This window comes from Procambarus clarkii, chromosome 83 (assembly GCF_040958095.1).
Source record: "Procambarus clarkii isolate CNS0578487 chromosome 83, FALCON_Pclarkii_2.0, whole genome shotgun sequence".
NCBI lineage: Eukaryota > Metazoa > Arthropoda > Malacostraca > Decapoda > Cambaridae > Procambarus > Procambarus clarkii.
The window spans coordinates 3,689,695-3,710,714 of record NC_091232.1 but is presented as its reverse complement, the minus strand read 5'-3'; the positions used below and the strand labels follow the sequence as shown (position 1 = coordinate 3,710,714).

General features: G+C 36.0%; 1 protein-coding gene across 4 annotated transcripts in view; it reads right to left on the bottom strand.

The window, feature by feature from the left end:
• Positions 1–21,020, bottom strand: part of AGO1 (protein argonaute-2) — a 50,476-nt gene that overhangs the window by 19,013 nt on the left and 10,443 nt on the right. For 3 of the 4 annotated variants that reach the window (XM_045759492.2, XM_069316295.1, XM_069316294.1), the window contains exons 2-11: positions 17,407–17,616; positions 16,867–17,072; positions 14,083–14,157; positions 13,269–13,400; positions 9,808–9,982; positions 7,713–7,855; positions 6,878–6,957; positions 1,940–2,048; positions 1,563–1,796; positions 139–361 (exon numbers count right to left, since the gene is read on the bottom strand). In XM_045759492.2, coding sequence (XP_045615448.1) covers positions 139–361; positions 1,563–1,796; positions 1,940–2,048; positions 6,878–6,957; positions 7,713–7,855; positions 9,808–9,982; positions 13,269–13,400; positions 14,083–14,157; positions 16,867–17,072; positions 17,407–17,616 — 1,587 coding nt within the window. Of the gene's footprint in view, positions 1–138; positions 362–1,562; positions 1,797–1,939; positions 2,049–6,877; positions 6,958–7,712; positions 7,856–9,807; positions 9,983–13,268; positions 13,401–14,082; positions 14,158–16,866; positions 17,073–17,406; positions 17,617–17,814; positions 17,868–21,020 lie in introns of all 4 variants that reach the window. The other variant, XM_045759493.2, reaches the window with a different exon arrangement.

Below are 21,020 nucleotides of genomic sequence, written 5' to 3'. Positions count from 1 at the left end.
CAATGTTTTATACAAGAATTTAAATTATTAGTTTTTGAGTACTGTACCTCTAAAAAACAACAGATCAACAGTACTAGATGACAAAACTAATAGTATTCATTTTAAGAAGCTTCCGATATTTTAATTTGCTCAACTTACCAGCATCATTACTTATTTTCTGTAGCTGTTGAGTAAAATTACGTAAAGCATCCTCTCTAACTGTTCGTTGTGGGGCAAAGCATGCAACTGCCCACACTCTAACTTCCACCCCAGTGAAGAATTGCTTTCCCCTCATGTCCCACACTCCTTGGTTTGGCAATGCCTGCTGCTTAGTTCGCCCTCCATACTGTAACTTTGGAGGTGGAAGCACCCGTCCACGCACCTGTAAAATACATTAATTAACTTTCTAGCATGTTAATTCTTAACTACAATAAGATATACTGTACATGCATAAATCATCATTGCTACATCTCTCCCTTTGTTGATGTGGGGAGGCATCATCAGCCAGGAAAAATAAATTAGGAAAAATTTGCTCAAGTGAAGGATTTATACTGTATATATTAAAAATAAGAGAAAAACAGAAGCCATCCATAGCACCTTACCATTTCATAACCAGTAAAATTGGATGTATGGTGCTTCTCATTAATCATCATATACACGGTTATAGATCATATAGACTCTGTTACCATTATAAAGACAAAAAATAAGAGTGAATTTTTTGCTTATATTTGTAAAACACTGTATAGGAAACACTTACTGCCAGGTACTGAGCAGCCTGGACCATGCTTTTTATTGGAGAATGAAGAATGAACTAAAAGCCACCTATTGTCATAAAACAAAAATGAATTGTATAGTTAAGGAAGTTATTTTTTAAACTAGAAATATTAAAAATTGGTCACATTGACTCAGTAGAAACTACCCACAAAATGAGTAACCACAGCAAAAGGGTTAATTTCACTGCAATCCACAAAAAAGTCATTTACAACAGAAAACTAAATTATTTAAAATGTGCAAGGTTCAATAAAGTTAAGGGTTAGGCCTTGTCTCATGGTCATTAATTGGTAAGTAAACATAGATAAGACCTTAAAGCTACTTAAAACTCCATAGACCATCGGTGTATTAAATGCATTTTGAGAGGCGAGAGTCTGAGATAAATGAGTTTGTGGGCAGTTTCTACTGAGTCAATGTGACCAATTTTTTTTTAATTTCTAGTTTAAAAAATAGCTGTTCTTTAACTATATACAATTCATTTTTGTCTTATGATAATAAGTGGCTTTTAGTTCATTCTTCATTCTCCAATAAAAAGCATGGTCCAGGCTGCTCAGTACCTGGTAGGAAGTGTTTACAATACACAGTGTTTTACAAATGTAAGCAAAAAATTCACTCTTATTTTTTGTCTTTATAATGGTAACAGAGTCTATATGATCTATAACTGTGTATATGATGATTAACGAGTAGCACCATACACCCAGTACATGAGACAAATGAGTACAGTACAGAAAACAAATTTCTTTGAAAATGTTTTAGTATTTGTTACATCTAATAAAAGAAACTCTGAACCTTCATCCAACTCCTTACTGTACCTCCATCATTGCTGTGCTGATTGTTAAACCAAATTCTTGCATGTATGGATCATTATTGAAATCTGCTTTTCGAACTAAGTTATTAATCTCTCTCTCTCTATCTGGAGCTGATCTTGCTGTAGCCTTGATCATGGTCGAAGTCTGCATATCAGTAAGCTTCTTAATGCATCGCTGACCAGGAACAATGTTACAGACTTCCAGAGGAAGGTACGTATGTTTGTGTTCTTGACCCACCTAGCAAAAAAAAAAACATTTTTTTTTTAGGAAAATTATGACCTTATGAATTTTCCCAGTTTGAAACTATCATTACTATTTTCGAATTTCAAAATATTATACTGTATGCTATAAGTTTTAATGTACAAGTCAATATAACTTACCTGAAGGCAGGGCAAATGTGGGAACCTGAGTTTCATTTTGTATTTGTCAAGGAAATATTTAGCTACAGTGCACTCAACAGTTTGTCCATTTTCAAGCTGAAGTGGAAACCTGCCAAAAATTAAAACGGTCAATAAACAAGACAAAAATATAAATTGTAACACTTTTAAAATAATAAAAGTGGATGGTGGGTGTGCAAGGTGAGGTATGAGGGGGGTGCACATATATGTGAATGTATATGAATATATTTATTATTTGTGCCTGCCACATCGAGCTGTTAATTCTTGGCCTGACCTCTCTAATCGTTGGTTGTTTAATGTCCCAACTCACAACCTATTTTCCTCTACCATATCTACTATATATATTTTTCTCTAACACACACAAATGCCCAGGATACAGCCAAGAGTTGTTGTCCACCTCCCAGGTGCCTATTTACTATCAGTTGATCAGAGACAAAATGTGAAAGAAACTCTTCCCCCGTGTTTTTGCCTTGGACAGGAACTGAACCCTGATCCTTAATTTTTTAGATTATGATTCTTGAGCACTGTCCGCTCAGTCACAAGGACCTGTATATATGTATATGTGTGAGAATGTACTATAAGTATTTACTATTTATATCTGCAGAATCATGCTATTTGCTCTTGGACTCCGCTTTTCTAACAAATTTATTTTTCCTCTATTATGTCTATTACACATTTCTAATACACGTGCATACACATCCCCAGGAAGCAGCTCGTAGAAGCTGTCTAACTACCAGGTACCCAGTTACTGCTAGATGAACAGGTGCAACAGTGAAAGAAACGCTGCCCATTTGTTTCTGTCTCTACCAGGGATCGAACTCGAGCCCTTAAGACTATGACTCCAGAGCGCTGTCCACTCAGTCATGAGGCTCCCCTAAGCTGTTGTCAAACAGCTTCTTGTTAGACAACAGCCTACGTATGTATGTGTATGTAATTACCCAAGTATAGTTACAGGATAAGAGCTACACTCATGCTGTTCCACCTTCCCAAGTCATATTCTTTGTCGTATAACAGTTGTTTGAAACTACTGACTGTTTTGGCCTCCACCACCACCTCACATAGCTTATTCAAACCATTTACCACTCTGTTTGCAAAAGAAACTTTCTAATATTTTTTTCGACACCACTGTTTCCTTAGCTTGACTGTGTCTTCTTGTTCGTGAAGTTGCTGGTTTCAGGAATTCCCCTTTGTCAATTAGGTTGATTGCCATTAGTGTTTTGTAAGTGGTGATCATATCTCCCCTTTTTCGACTATCTTCTAGTTTTGGCATGTTAACGCCTCCAGTCTCTCCTCGTAACTCTTATTTTTCAGTTCAGGAAGCCATTATGTAGCATGGCGTTTCACCATCTCCAATTTATGTGCTTCTTGAGATTTGGGCATTATACAATTGCTGCATATTCTAATTTTGGTCTCAAAAGTCATTAACAGTTTCTTTAGTATTTCACCATCCATGTAATTAAAAGCAAGTCTGAAGTTGGAAAGTGACGCATACACTCCTCTCACAGTGTTCTTTGTGTTCCTATGGCAATAGCTTACTATCCAAAACCACCCCTAGGTCTCGTTCTTTATTAGAGTTCTGTAATTCCTTTCCACGAAATGTGTAAATTGTGTGTGGTCTATTTTCTTCGATTCCACATTCCATAACATTGCATTTATTTACATTGAATTCTATTTGCCACTTGCCACTCCAAGCACTTATTTTATCTAGATAATTTTGAAGGGCATTACAATCGTCTGCATCTCTTATCTTTATTTAAAGAAAAGGCTGGATCTGTCTTCACACACACACACACACACACAAATGTAATAATGATTGCCAATCTACGAGAAGTTTACATAATAGCACTAGAGATCTGCCATGAGGATGATACACTAATGATCATAAATGCATATAGTCCACCACCAAGCAACCCATGGACAAAGGAGGCGCTAGATAGTAAACGAGAGGGTCTTATAACAATAATGAGAGATTATAGTGAGAACAAATAAAGATAGATCACGACTGTTGATAGTCGGGGACTTCAACTTAAAATCCATACACTGGGAAGCATTTAAAGCTAGAACAGAGGATTTTTGGACCTATAGATTTGTAGACCTCATCCTGGAAACATTCTTATATCAACGTGTTAAACAAGCTACGAGGATGAGGGAAGGGGACGTTCCCTCCATGCTAATTTGATATTTACCAGAGAGGAGGAAGAGATATTTGACATTTAGTATCTTCCTCCCTTGGGTAAAAGTGACCATGTCTTTTTTGGGAATAAAGTATGCAATGCATTATAATCTGGAAGAAAATAAAGTGGTTGAAGCAGTTGAAAAACCTGACTTCAGGAGAGGACATTATGGCAACCTTAGAATTTTTTTTAGTGAGTATAATTGGACAGACTTGTTGCTAGGCAAGGAAGTAAATGATATGTATGTCAAGTTTTGTGAAATAAATGATAAAGGCACAAATTTTTTTATACCAAAACGGAGATGCAGAACTAGGAAACAGGATTTGTTCAACAGAAATTGCGAGAGGGCCAGAGACCAAAAGACACAAAAATGGAATCAATATAGGAAGAGGCCAAACCCCAAAACATACCAGCGATACAAAGATGCCAGAAACAACTACATAGCAGTGAGGAGAGACAGAGAAAGAAATTTTGAAAAAAGGTATTACAGACAAGTGTAAAACAGAACCAGGTCTATTCTATAAATTCATAAACAAATTGCAGGTTAAGGATAATATTCAGAGGTGGAAAATGGTAAATAGATTCACGGAAAATTAAAAGGAAATGTGTGAAACATTAAATGAAAAGTTCCAAAGTGTGTTTGTACAAGATGAAATCTTCAGGGAACCAGACACAATAAGAATTCCAGAGAACATAGATCACACAGAGGTGTCTAGAGACGAAGTAGAAAGAATGCTCAAGGAGCTAAGTATGAACAAAGCAGTTGGTCCAGATGGAGTTTCACAATGGGTTCTGAGAGAATGTGCACCTAAGCTCAGCATTCCAATTCAACCGATTTTTCAGGCATCCCTATTTACACGAGTTGTAGCTGATGTGTGAAAAAAGCTAACATAGTTCTAATCTACAAAAGTGGCAGCAGGGAAGACCCCCTTAATTATAGACCTGTATCATTGACAAGTGTCAGTCAAAATATTGGAAAAAATAATTAAAACTAAACGGGTAGAACACACGGAGAAAAACTATATAATATCAGACAGACAGTATGGTTTTCAATCTGGAAGACCCTGTGTAACGAACTTACTCAGTTTCTATGATCAAGCCAGAGATTTTACAGGAAAGAGATGGTTGGGTTGACTGCATCTATCTGGACCTAAAAAAGGCTTTCGAGAGTTTCACATAAGAGGTTGTTCTGGAAACGGGAACATATTGGAGGGATGACAGGTAAGCTAACATGGATGAAAAATTTCCTGACAGAAAAATGAGGGCCATAATCAGAGGCAATGTATCAGATTGGAGGAATGTCACAAGTGGAATACCACAGGGTTCAGTTCTTGCACCGGTAACGTTCACTGTCTACATGAACGATCTACCAGTTGGAATGCAGAATTATATGAACATGGTTGCTGATGATGCTAAGATAATAGGGAAGATAAGAAACCTAGATGATTGTTACGCCCTTCAAGAAGACCTGGACAAAACTATATGGAGCAACACTTGGCAAATGGAATTTAATGTGAATAAATGCCATGTTATGGAATGTGGAATTGGAGAACATAGACCCCACACAACCTATAAATTATGTGAGAAATCTTTAAAGAATTCTGACAAAGAAAGGATCTAGGGGTGGTTGACAGAAAACTGTCACCTGAGGACCACATTAAGGACATTGTGCAAGGAGCCTATGCTACACTTTCTAACTTCAGAATTGCTTTTAAATACATGGATGGAGAAATACTAAAGAAATTGTTCACGACTTTTGTTAGACCAAAGCTGGAATATGCAGCGGTTGTATGGTGCCCATATCTTAAGAAGCACATCAACAAACTGTAAAAGGTGCAACGGCATGTCACTAAGTGGCTTCCAGAACTGAAGGACAAGAGCTATGAAAGAGGTTAGTCATTAAATATGCAAAAACTAGAAGATAGAAGAAAAAGAGGGGATATGATCACTACATACAAAATAGTAACAGGAATCACTAAAATTGATAGGGAAGAATTCCCGAGACCCGGAACTTCAAGAACAAGAGGTCACCGATTTAAACTAACGAAACAAAGCTGCCGGAGAAATAAGAAAATTCACTTTTGTAAACAAAGTGGTAGACAGTTGGAACAAGTTAGGTGAAAAGGTGGTGGAGGCCAAAACCATCAGTAATTTCAAAGTGTTATATGACAAAGAGTGCTGGGAAGATGGGACACCATGAGCGTAGCTCTCATCCTGTAACTACACTTAGGTAATTACACACATACGTTTATGTTTTAGAATGAACGAGGCAGTATGGTTGTAGCTTGAAGGGCGAGAGGAGAGAACTTTGGGGAAGAAGGGGTCCTTATGGAGGAGAGTTTAGTTGGAGGGAGCGGGGAGAGTAGAAGAAAGATGGATAAGTGGAGGGGATAAGGAGTGGGGGTAGGGAGAATTAAGGAAGAGAGCATTGGATACGAGAAACACCTGGCCTTGAGGAGCAGTGGGGTGCTAATATTGATGAAGTGCAGTGGTGCACTTTATTAGCGAAGCTATATAGTGTCACTGATGTAACAAATAGTATGAGGTTAATGTTCACCATCCTAAATTTCACGATGTCCTTTGACTAAGCCCAGTAACATAAATAACAGCTGAAGAATATTGGAATGTCAAGTAATTACCTCCATGAGTAAATAAAATATAATACATGTAACAAAGTTGCAAATGAGGATTCAAATATTTGCATGCAAAGAAAGTGTTTACCCACAATATAAATTTAATAACTCACGACTGCATTTGAGCAGGTCTTCTGGTAACATTGCACACACGGTATTTTCTTCGCATTGCACCACAGTGAGTAATTTCAATCTGCAAGATAAGATTTATGTAATTTTAACTCATAGCTTTAAACAGATAGCCTATCCAATTACTTGGTACACTAACCAAAAAGAAAAGATGTAATTCCTATGTCTGTACTAAAATTACTGACAAGCATTATATAGAAACATCTTAGGCACATTGGAAGGAATAGGTTAACAATTTAAGATCTGATAACTTGTCCTGCCTTCCACCCCATAAAAATGAGTTACAAATACCAAGCTCCCAACAATGTTGCACAACTGGTTGGTTGCACAGCAAGTGCACCATGTATCTACTACTAATTGTTCACATGACCAACAAATACGAAAAGGGTATAACTTCACCCTTACAAAATATTAAGGCCTGCTTTATTCTCTGGTAATTACTATGAAACAAAAGGGAAAAAGACAGATTTGTACCATTTACATATCAACATGTCAGATTCATGAAATTTGAATTTACATGAGGTTTTCTAAGAACACATACAACTTGTAAATAAAGGCATCCCCACTATATTATAATTGGTAACTTTTACTAAAGATAAATTGAAAGTTTATGTAAAGAGTATGACCATATGATTTACAGTCATACTCTATATATGGTCATATAGAAAGAGTATGGCCTTACCATAGAGTATGACAATTTACATGCAAACTTGCTGTATATAAATGGAATAAAATACAATGTAGTAAAATCTTTGTTGCATGTTACTAAAGTGCAAAACTTAATTATATTAATACTGATATTAGAATAGCTTATTTTACCTTTAATCCCTTAATTTCCTTAGTGAACTTTACACGTTGAGAATCTGTTAGAGGTTTACGTTGTTCACCAATTTCTCGTATATCCAACACTTCACACATAAATTCTATTACCGCTTGAGCTTTGTAAAACGCTGTTGCAGATACTGAAACACAAATGCATATTTGACTTAATACAGTATTATATATTTTATGAGCAGGCACCAAGTTAAGTGAAATGAGGCTTACAGGTTTACAAAGAAAAATCACCCTCATTAGGGATCATAGATTGCGAGTATATAGTATAGTATCATAGATTTATAGTATAGAGTGTATACTATAAAATATTCACAATGATCCAAATACATACTGTATGCATACCAAATCAAATTACCTGTAATGAAAAGGAATTGTATTAAATTCAACAATTATAGAAATTTAACAAAAAGTTCCTACTTTTTTTACACAAGATTTTTAGTATTCATTAAAGCTTAATTGTGCCAAGCAAGGTCACTATTTAATAATAGTGATGAGCAAATGAATAAATAGACACTGAAACCACCTTCATCCACTGCTCCAAGAGCAAATACAACAGCCACTGCTTCAAGAGCAAATACAACAGCCACTGCTTCAAGAACAAATACAACAGCCACTGCTTCAAGAGCAAATACAACAGCCACTGCTTCAAGAGCAAATACAACAGCCACTGCTTCAAGAGCAAATACAACAGCCACTGCTTCAAGAGCAAATACAACAGCCACTGCTTCAAGAGCAAATACAACAGCCACTGCTTCAAGAGCAAATACAACAGCCACTGCTTCAAGAGCAAATACAACAGCCACTGCTTCAAAAGCAAATACAACAGAATATCAAAATATGTTTAAACACACCATACAAAAAGTTAGAAGGCTGAGCCTAAAGAGATAGTTTTCATTCCCGCTGTAGGTAAGTCCACAACGCACAGGAATATTATACACAGAGAATGCGAGGGCCAGTCTCTGCAGAATATGCAACTCTAGCGTGGAATTCGCACATGGTATAGCACAAGATAAAAATTTAAGATGTTAAGATATGACATGAGACAAATATTAAGAGATTAAAGGGATAAGTTATGAGCACACAACTAAATCTAATATGGGAAAATATGATATGATCACAACACACAAAGCTGAAGGGAATTGACAAAGAAGATACATTTAGTATTATCCATGAACAATAGAACATGGAAGCATAGGTGTCAGTTACATATATACGAGACAGAAATGTACAAAAATACTCATATGCAAGGCTCTAGAGTTAGATCTCACTCACTGTGGGCACAACTAGGAAAGCATATATATAACATGCAACCACACCCAAACACCATCCACAATGTATTTTATACTGGCGGGTAGAAGTATCAAGGAGTTTTTGTTTGACAAAAGACAACCTAACCTTCAACCTTGGAATTTACCGAATGTTCCTATTAGTCATATGAAAATTGTTGTGTTTACCGATTGACATTTTTCAAGATGTTACATGACAGGCTTAATTATAATGAAAAAATTGCTTCAATACTGGCCGTTAAAAACTGCAGGGCATTGTAAGTTCTCAAAGCCCACACACATCATATGAAAATTGTTAAAATTGCTAAGATTAAGTGCCATACCAAAAATTAAGTGTCTAAAGCTCCAAACCCCCTCCTTCCCTCCCACCTAAAAGGTTCAGGAATATTTCCACTACATTTTTTGTTATAAACAATACTGATATTTGGTGCATTCCCAGAGAATTTGGCATGGAATTTATGTTATCATTAATTAGTAGATAAATAATTTACAAAAAAAGTGCCTTTATAATGAAGTAATATTCAAAAATTTTACAAAATAATCATGGAAAATTAGATTATGTAAAAACATTAACGATAAAACAAGTATGAAAAACATTTGCAGAAAGTGGTAGAACACCAAGTGGGCAATAAAATAATTACAGGCCAAGCCTTAATAAGAGAAAATGAAGTACTGTAATCAACTTCTGAAGCAAAATATTTCCAAATACTGTAGACTAATTGCATATTGTTTGACAACTTCCAATGTACTGCAAATAAAACATGAATGAACAACACAGTTCAGTATGTAATTACCATCAATATTGAGCATCATCTTCCACTGAGATGGTCGTACACTTTGGTGAAATCCAAACCACACCTCCCGACCACCACCTAACGGGTGGTAGTAACCATCCGGGGCAGAGAAAAATGACCTTCCAACAGGGGTATAAGTCATAGATGGCAAGTGGCGCATGACTACATCTAAAGCCTGTAGGAAAAAAAAATATATATATATATACACTGTACAAACACATACATACACAATCAGATTGGTGTGCAAGTACGGGTGCCAACAGACAACCAAAAACAACACTAGACAGAACTGAAGTTAAAAGTATAAGAGGTAGAAAGATACCTGGAGGAACTGTAACACATACAGTAGGACCAGACCAGATATCACCATGGTTCCTGAAGGAAGGTGCAGGAATCTTAGTGTTACCCATTAACTATAGTGTTAACATTACACTTGAAATAGGAGTGCTACAGGAAATCTGAAAAAAACCCAATCCAATGTAATAAACCCAATATTCAAGAAAGGGGACAGACATGAAGCACTAAACTACTGACCCATATTATCAACATTTATTCCATGCAACAAAAAAAATCATCAGAAAAAGGACTGTAGAATATTTGGCGAGGGTAAATTTTATAACAGAGCCACAACGCGGCTTCCGAAATGGAAAATCATGCTTAACCCTTCAACCCCACAACACAATCAGGGATGCTCTTCCTAATTATCCAGAAGCTGTGAAACACGTTTAGTGAGGTTTAAAAAGTTCCGCATAAAATTTAAAACTTATACGGGTATATAGTGCTCACATCTGCTTCCTCAGCACTCCAGTAAACAGATGCCATCTTGGAACTGAGATGACAGTGACAGTAGGCCGTGCAACAGCAGTTCACAGCACTGCCAGACAGCTCGTACCCACAGCATCACTTAATAATGACAAAATTAATAACTACAATTGTTTAATGACTATCATAAATAATCTTGACTTAAAACACTGTACAAGGTTCAGAAACTAGTGAACCAAATGCTGGTTACGATGTTCACAGAACATAGCTGCAGTTTATTGCATCTACATGAAACAGGACCTTGTGTTCCTTTAAGAAAATGAACTTGTGGGAAAAATTATATTCAGGATTTAGTGAGCAACAGACTAGCACTTAGTGATGCACGATATTCATACATTAGGGTTGCCAATGTGAAAAATATACAACATTTTTGCTTACAAGCTCAACAAAAAAAAAATTCATAACTTTGCTTATAATTTAGGTAGATCCTTAAATGTTGAACTTGTTTTGAAGCCAAGGAAACATTGCTTTCATTAAAATAGTTTTACAGTTAATATTGAATTTTTTTAATTTCAACATTATATAACATTACGGTAGAGCGCCTCACAGCTGTGTGGACAGCGCTTCAGATTCATAGTCCTGAGGTTCCGGGTTGGATCCCCGATGGAGGCAGACACAAATGGGCAAAATGTTTCTTTCACCCTGATGGCCCTACTACCTAGCAATAAATAGGTACCTGGGAGTTAGACAGCTGCTATGGGCTGCTTCCTGGGGGGTGTGTGTAACAAAAAGGCCACAGGGACGCTAGGCCCCGAAATCATCAAGATAATCTCAAGATAGAGCGATAGTCTCGATTCACGCAGGCTGGCGTTCAACCCCAGACTGTCCAAGTGGTTGGGCACCATTCCTTTCCACTGTTCCACCCCAAATCCTTATCCTGATCCCTTCCATGTGCTATATAGTTGTAATGGCTTAAAGCTTTTTCCTGATAATTCCCTTTTTCTTCAACATTACATGATGCTACCTTTGACCTTGAATATAGAACGTGTATCTTTAATTTTTCAGGAAAATATACATGTTATACAGTTAAATGGATTCTCTGTCTGGTACAAGTTCCATTTGGGATGGCTTTGGGAACATGAGTAAAATATCACAAAAGTAGCATACTTCACATTTAAGGAAATACCTAAGCAATTGCTTATGGAAATAACCATGTTGGAGACAAACCCATTATATAATTTTGAGTAAAACTTGCCATCATAAATAGTGCCTTCTCTGTAGCACTTCTGAGCATCGAGTGTCTGCAGCAGTTACTGTATAAGTTCACCTGGTTCATTGGGAATGTTCAATATGGCTGGTGAGGATACACACACAATGGGGGATGGAAATCTCAATGGATTTCCATTGAGATGTAGGAAACTGATCAAAACCTCCTTTGACATTGCATTCACATTCACAACAACCTTACAACCAGGAATCATTTCAGATGCATGTCATAAAACCTTTTATTACTTCCAAAGACTGTCTCATGTGGGGTATTTGTTTGCTGCACTTCATTAGTTGATTTTCCAGAAAATCTATATTATTAATTCATTCCCCGTTTCTGGCATGAAAGCATGAAGCGTTCAAGTTCCAGATATTTGCCTAGTTTCAAGCCATCTGTGTAGCAATTTGTCATTCTCCATTATATCTTGTTGACACACAGGCAAAGTTTGTGTTCTTTCTTCATCAACTGATGTGCCTAATACATGTTTGGTGCAAGAAGTGTTTAACTACTGCACACCTATTCTTTATAATTGTTTTTCTCCTGTTGCAAAAAGTCATCCCAAAATGAAATTTACACCAATAAGAGAATGTAAAAATTAAAAAAATCCAAATTATGATACACATATTTAATATATAACGTCAAAGGTCATGTGATATCTTGAAAAAATATATATATATGTATATATTTAATGATAAAACTATTTTTAATGAAAACAATGTTTCCTTAGCTTAGAACAAGCCCAACTTGAAGGTTCTACTTCAATTAGAAGCAAAGTTGTGAGTTACAGTATTAATTTGTTTGAGCTTGTAAGCAAAGATGCTGTGAAATACTTTCATACACATCCTACCAAATTTAATGTAAATCTGAGACGGTCAGGTTGAGAGCTGTGATGATTTGGTGTGGAACGACCAAGGGTGCCATAGCCACAATCAGAGAACACTGTATAAACATCAGAGGTCCACGGTTGTTCAACACCCTCCCAGCGAGTATATGTATTAGAAATCTTGACGGAACAAAGGTGGACACCGTAAAGAGAAAACTTAGATAGTTTTCTTCAAGAAGTGCTGGACCAACGGGTTGTGGTGGATATGTGGGCCTGTGGAGCCGGGCTTGGAGAGTAGAACTCCCAGAATCCCAGATCAGGTACAATCCAGGTATTCTCTTGGGTTTTTTCCAACAAGGGTTTTCAATGTACCAGCCACTTTATTCTAATGTATTATGTAAAATACATATTTATGAAGTAGAGAAACAAACAAATTTAAAGCAAGATTAAACTAAGATGTACAAAAGTGGAAGATTGAACACTACATAGGAATGCTAAATGAAACACTAAGGTAAGAATAGCAAAGAAAAACAATGTTGACTAAATATACACGAGGAAAATTAAGTGCTGTACAAGCTCAAAACCACAAATGACAATCGTTGAAGGTACCTGTATGGCATCGTAAGGTATTGTTCGAGTACGCCCTTCAAGAGCTTCTTCCAGGGTGTAAAGATTTACTTGTGCTAACCACTTCATTGCTACTTTGAAGACTCTGTCTCGTCCCTCCCCGGGTAATGTTACCTGGAAAAAATTGGAAATCACTTACACCATCATACTATGAATGCTATACATGTAAAGAAAAAATTGGAAATCACTTACACCATCATACTATGAATGCTATACATGTAAATTCTTGCACTACAATCTAACATTAAATCATTCTGACAAATTTTAAAGTGAATGAGCAAACCAGTCTCATTACTGAATTTGTTATGCTTTGAATAGTAATCCCATATTAAATGTGAAGGTGTTCTAGTCACATAATTGGGATGTAATAAAAAAAATTCTATATAGCCAACTTAATATTAAACAGTAATGGAACTTATGGATAAATGCATGTGACACAGCTATATATCGGTCATTACTGCTACAAATGAACACCACTAAATGCACGTATATTAGGATAATTATGAAAAGAATTGTGAAAAATTCTTACAGTGGGTAAAAATCCCACCGATATGTTCCCCTAACACACCTGAGCAAGGACATATTGCACCAATATCACCCGTATTAGCCTCTGTGCTTTATCACATGAAATCGGTTTTATCTTTAAAATAGTGCTTCTTCGCTCAAATAAGATAGCCTCGCCAACATATATCAATAATAATTTTGTTAAGACCAATGTGAGCCAAATATTTCTTACTTATGTTTTCAGTGTAGGCCATTATCATACAAAATCAATAGATGTATATATAGCACCCACCTCTAATTCCATCTTCTCATTACCAATAGGTAGAGGATCTCTTGTATACAAATTACTTCTACCATCAAAGACAGGCTGAAAATCAAGATAAAGATATGCATTGAATATAAACTACAGTACATTTCATTATGTGGTATAGAAAATAAGGCAAAACTAGGTACAGTATGTTAAAATTGCCCAAGGATGACCGAGAATAGTATCACAAAGCCAATCTATTCCCGGATACAAACAGGGCAGTGTATTGAGTACAGGGGTACAATGATCACAATGTGCTATAAATGAATACAGGCCAATGTAATGAAGTAATGAGCAGAGTGAATGTACTGGTTGTTTGCAGTTGAGGTTGTGTATGTAATTGGGATTAAAGTGACTTTTAGTGTACTGATTTAATTAATGGTGGTTATGGCTGATGTGGTTTTTGTGATAATTGTGGTTTTATTGTTTTGGTTACCGTGTTTAACGTGGTGATAATATTTGCCTATCAAGTGACAACACAGAGTAAGGTCTAGCTCATTATGCCCTGACCCATAGATTTTATAATCTAATGTATTTTGTGTCTGAATTGTGTCATTTGGTTTTTAATAGTGAGACAATACTGAAAATTCTAACTATTTCTATACAAATTCCAATACAATTATGAAATTCCAAATCTTTTAAAAAATATAATTGGATATTTAATTTTCTGAAACATTTTTGTATTTTAGTTTGGAAAATTTACGATTTACATTATAAGCATGGTAAATGTACAATAGTAATATATAATATTGATTTTTGAATAGAAAACAATTGGTAAATCCAACTTAATCTTCTGGAAGAAACCTTTAAAGTGAAAACATTCCATTATACATGTGGATATGCATGCTTCAATTGTGTACAATACAATCAAATCAAATGTGTCATCTTATTTCAAATAACGTTAATGAAAATAATTTTGAGGCAATGGAGTGACTTGGACTAGCATTCTGGTGAATCCCAGACAACTGCCTTAACTGTCTCCTTGAAAAGTCAGTTAAGGCCATTGCCTCAAAATTATTTTCATTGATACATCCCTCCATTTTGATTTCATTGTGATCTGAGTGAGGTGTAAGAGTGTGAACACCACTACCGCAGCCCAGAGTGAGAGAGTGTGGGTAGGTCGACTGTAAAATCCTGGTTGGGTTCTGGTTCTGGGCCTCCAGACCCTCCCAGTGAATTCACTAGAGTTCTGGGTTAGTCCACTTTTAGCCCATCATGGCCAAGTCAGTTTATGGTTGATGTCTGAGAATCGCCAGAATGCTGGTTCAAGTCATTCCTATTGTCTCAAAATAATTGTCATTGATACAACACACCATTCTGGTTTCATTGTGAATGAAATTAATAGTGCAACACTAGCTCAATTAAAGCATAACTAATTCCTTTTTACTCAAAAGTAATCCTTAATTTACAAAACATAAGAAACACTGAAAACAATCCATTACCCATCACAGGTATACATGTTATATACAATTTACACTGCAATACAAAATTTAACCATTTGTTCACATAAAATTTTATTACTTGACTGTCAATGATCATAATTGAAACAATTTTAATTATTACCAGAAACAAAAAAAAAGATTGTTATTAAATGTTAAAAAGATCAATTTTAAGATTCAGAAATATTGACAAATTTCTCTAGATTCCCATACCAATTCCGATTATTGAAAAATGCTAGATTCTTCAAATTCTTGAAACAATTTGAATTAATCGTTAATTAAATTTACGAACAGAGGCATTCATAAAAGCATAAGTGCACAGTTGCTCCTCTTTTGACCTCATAGCTTAGTTCTCAAATCAGACACTGCCATGCTGCAAATCTGTTTTTAAAGTGTCATTTTTGCATTCACAAGGTGCAGATTACATGCTGGTAAATGGTCCAATGACCTGAACAGGTACCCTATATGGTTTTTTTGCACGTACTAAACACCCAGTGAGGGGCAGGCAACCCCCACCAGCCCCAGAGGGTTGTACATGAGCCAACTCACCATGTCACAGCAAAACCCCTTGAGGGGTGGGGGGTCTGCATTGCATATTAAACCACACATTTTGGGCCTTTCTCTACATTATTATATTAGATGCTTTTTCATTTGATGTTTTTCTTTTGATATTAGTTTTTTCTACAGGATTTCCAGAAGGTAGTCCCTTACCCTTTGTAATCCATTCTTTGTTTGGTCTCCTCTCAGTTTGACAATTATAGCATAATAAAATACTATAATGCTTTTAGCTCTATAGCTCACTTTAGTTTACTATAATGCTCATTAGCTCCCAGTTGTAGTTCATATTTTCTTTTCTCAACATCCACCTCATTTTGGGCAAGTAATAATCAAGAGCAGCTGGTAGGATCTTCCATCTTTTTATTTTGTTTAGTAATGTGTTGCCTCAGAAATAGTTTATCTGTTGTGTTCCCAATGGTCTTCACATTATTTCCTAATTGAAAGAGAAGAGTACTGTATCTCCAGTTTGTTTAAAGCCACTCATTTGTTTCCCAGTTTTGTGCATGCTGCTAACACTATCCTAGGTGTATGTGCTTCCACATTACAATAACTTCAAGAGTTTGTGTTGGTGTTGTCTACTCCCAAATCTTCCCCAATTTCTGAAAAGTACTTTGTGTAACTAGAATATGCTTCCATTGGGCAGTAGGCCTACTGTAAATTTAAATGTTCGTATCAGCTTTGATTAACATGCAAATGCAAATATGATTTAGCTAATCTTTCATTAACAATTGTATAAATACAGTAGCTAAATTAATATTCTGAAAGATCTTACCTTTAAGCTGCCAAAGATTCTAGGAAAGGCATGGACCATCGTTTCAATAATCTCTCTGTTGACTTTCCGGGGGCACTTATCAGGTTGAATGCTTACATCGTAGTGGTGAATGTAGCCTCTGGGCATAGATATTTGGAAGTGGTTGGCCCGTAAAGTGATTGGCCGCCCTTCACGGCCAAGGTTAGGCCGCCTTGGTGCTACAAATGCTTTTAGATAAAAATATAAATTATTAACAGTTCATAGTCCTTAGCATTTTATGTACTGTATAGTACTTCCTGCACTGTTTATTCATGGGAAAAATTATTACATTTAACCTTTATTTTGTAAAGAGAAGAATTTTTGGGGCTTGCACAATTGACTCCACATGGGAAAAATTATTACTGTATATAGTAGTCTTAACTGCATACAGTAGTACTGCTGTACTGCATTGCACAAAAAATTTACTGGCATAAGCATTGCACATTAACCAACCCAAGTAAATTAAATTCCAACCTGAGACTTAAATTAATTACAATAACTTCTATTTGCTCTCTCACTTACTTGGTAGCTCTGGTGGTAAAAGTGCAGTAATGCCAGTTCCAGTGGCCACTGCAGGTGTACCAGCAGCTTGTGGCACAATTGTGGTGATTGGTCCTGGGGCAGGAGTAGGCCCAGGAGGTAACGTCAAGGGGCGGGGCACCGGGGGACCAGCTGGTCCTGGGGGTCCCCCCGGACCCGTAGGTGGGCCGGGGGGGCCAGGAGGACCAGGTGCTATAAGAAAAAGACACCATCACCACATATTAACTGCTAAGTACATATATATGTATCAACTTGGTTAATGTGTTCTCAAAATTCAACCTTCCTTAACTTAGTAATTTTCTACATAACATCTATCTAAAATTTTAGATATTCTTGTTTTAGCCTATCCTACTATGTCATAACTTTTCATTCCTTAAATACGATAATTACCTTTTGTCATTCCTTTGCCAATGGCTATGGGCAAAACTCTTTTTAATGTACCACTGAAAATTTGGACAAGTTATGAAAAATATGATTAGGTAAGGTATATCATATAAAATCACTAATCATATATGGCATCCCTTCACCAATTACAGGCTTATGTAGAGGGATTATAACCATACCCTGGTGCACAGATTACAGAACCTAAGAGCCAAAGCAGGGATATGCATGATTTCTCACATTCTCACTTTTTTTTTTTTTTAGTCAAGCATTGTTAAACTTTAAATTTTAAAGGACACCCCAAGGGAATTATACAGAAGATTTCTTAAAATTACGGTCCACTGGAAATATAATTTAATGTTTATTTTGTTCAAAGGTGCTCTTAACTATGAGTTAGCTGTAATATCTAGTACAGTAGTACTTACTATATAATTTACAAAACCTGAACATTCATCAGTCGTTATGTCATTCTTTTAAATAATTTCTGCATTGTAAAGATTGAGCACTTAAAAAAAATATAGCAACTCTGATATACAAGCTAATATGACTAATGATATTTTTGTTTACCAGTGTCAGTTTTGCAAATAAAAATTATAGATAGTATTTATCAAGAAAATACAAAAATTTAATATTTAAAAAATAAATGAGGCTTGGTAAAGCTCATATAGAGACTTGAGAGCATTTCTTTGACATATCCAAATGCCCCCTGTGTTTACTCAATACAGCCACTAACAGTTTTTGGTCCAATCACATACAATGGGGCCTCGACTTACGATGCTAATCCGTTCCCAGAGACGGATCGTAAGTCGAAATATCGTAAGTCGAAGCGATTTTTCCCATAAGAAATAAAGGGATTTGAATTAATCTGTTCCCCACCCTCCAAAATATTAACATACAAATACATTTTATACTGAATACAATGTTTTTTTCTAACTGCAATACAGTACCTAAGTTTATCTTACCTTTATGGAGGGCTCTTGATGGTACAGTATATGGAAGATGGTGATGGGGGGATGGGGGGGGGGGAGTAGGAGGAGAGTTGTTACTGTTTGAAAGGGGAGTCCCCTTCCATTATCACATAAGGCAGTGATGTTTTCTCTGGGGTACTCTCTCCTACGTTTTGCCTGAATACCACTAGGACCTGGTTGTGGTTCAGTGCTTGTTTGTCTCACTACAAATTTGTCAAGAGACATTTGTTTTTCCCTTCGTTTTAACATTTTCCAACAACACACACACCATCTTCATACTGTATTTACGAATGATCTCTTGTTTCTGCTCTATGGTCATCCTTACATGGGAACTCATATGTTGAGCCTTACCACTGACTTTCTTGGGACTCATGGCTTGATATATAATAATTATTTCAATGTTCAAAATGCAAAAAATCACCACAAAAGCAAAATTTCTTATAGGCGCGATCGTCACTAAGCGGGCAGCTGTAGTAAACTGAGGCAGGTCGGCCACGTGACCAGGAACCACGTGCTCGGTCGACCCGAAAGTGTACCAACAAATATCGTAAGTCGAGTCGCATTTTTCGATGAAATTTACATCGTAACTCGAAATTATCGTAAGTAGGGGCAATCGTAAGTCGAGGTGCAACTGTACTGTACAGAAAGTGTAGCACTAAAGACACAGCATAGTTAACTTCTGCATGTATTTTACACCAATATAACAGTGAAGAGACTATTAACTTTACATTTACAAAAGCCTTTATGCTGCAAAATCTGAAATGTGCAGCACTGTACTGTATTTAAGCATTACAGTAGAATACACATCACAATTTACACAATAGATTAATGCAGAGAATTGTCCAGTATATTTCCGACAATAAGTTTTTTGTACAGATTATATAGGTACATTAAAGTCGAAATATTCATCTAACTGTTCCCTGAGGTGTATTAAGAAAAAAGAATGCCATTAAAATTTAGAAATTTAATTGCTAGCTCCCAGCCAAATTTTATAGTAGTACAGAATTGTACTGTACACAAAATAATACGGACTACAAAAACACAAAAGCCCAAGGCCAAACCTAAGCTCTAACCTAATCCATGACTAAAGTATCAGTGTTTAATAGATTAAGAAGGGAACATGCACATGCACAAACTAAGCAATAACCCAGCAGATGGAGGAGCATAAAAGAAAGTTAAATTTTTGAGGACACTCTTAAACCCAAAGGCTACACATTAGTCTAGTTCCACAGGTTACACTCTACACAGCCAATTTTCTTTATATACAAACCAGGTAAAGTACTAGTATGCAGCAATGTCTTTCTAAAAAAAATGTCAAGTATAGTAAGTAGCTAGTATCAGATTTTTATTATGGATTAGATCCATGAGCAGAGATAAGTTGCTAATTCAGCGCAAGGATAGGAACATTATTTGCTAGTCAACTCACTCCTGGATCTGCAGCCACTACTGCACTCGGTGAGATATTACGGCACATCTCCTTTATTTAGCTCAATATTGGTAATCCGGTTAGGATTTTATGAGAAGTTGGAGGAGATATGGTTATACTCCAGAAACTGGCTTAAACCAAAGTGAAAACTAACACTGCCTCAAAGGGCATACTTGACAAATAAGATTTAAATGATCCCAAATGCACAAAAATATTCATTATCATGAATTCTTCTAGAAAAAGATAGCAAGCAGAAAATGTCTTAACTCTCTACTATTCTCTGTACCACCCCTAAACCCAAAATTTATGGTGTCATTTCAATGAATGAAATGACAACATCTAACGAAATACATAATTACTAGATTTGTTTAAAAATACCTTAATAATGTCTAAAATACTTCAATTAATATATAACATATTATATTGACCCTCACTAAGTAATATACTTCAAGGTATTATATATATCTCATTAACACTGATTGTATTTAAGAGTAAATATTTTATCAAACATCAGTGATGTTCATAAATTCTGTTCAAAACGCTGAGAACCATGAGATGAGACAGAAGCTTAAAATTTAAGATACACCCAATGCTAATAAATCAAACTGCCATAACAAATAAAATAGAAATATAAATGAAGAAATTAATACAGTACATGCATATTACCATTAAACTAAAAACCAGCAATGAATGTAATGAAACGCAATTTTCTGGGTGAGCCCTGGAAGCTCCCTGGAGCTATCTGACTAATGTGTGATATATTAGACCAGGGCATTAGTCTTTGGAGTTCGACCTACCGGGGACCATAAACCAGAACCTAG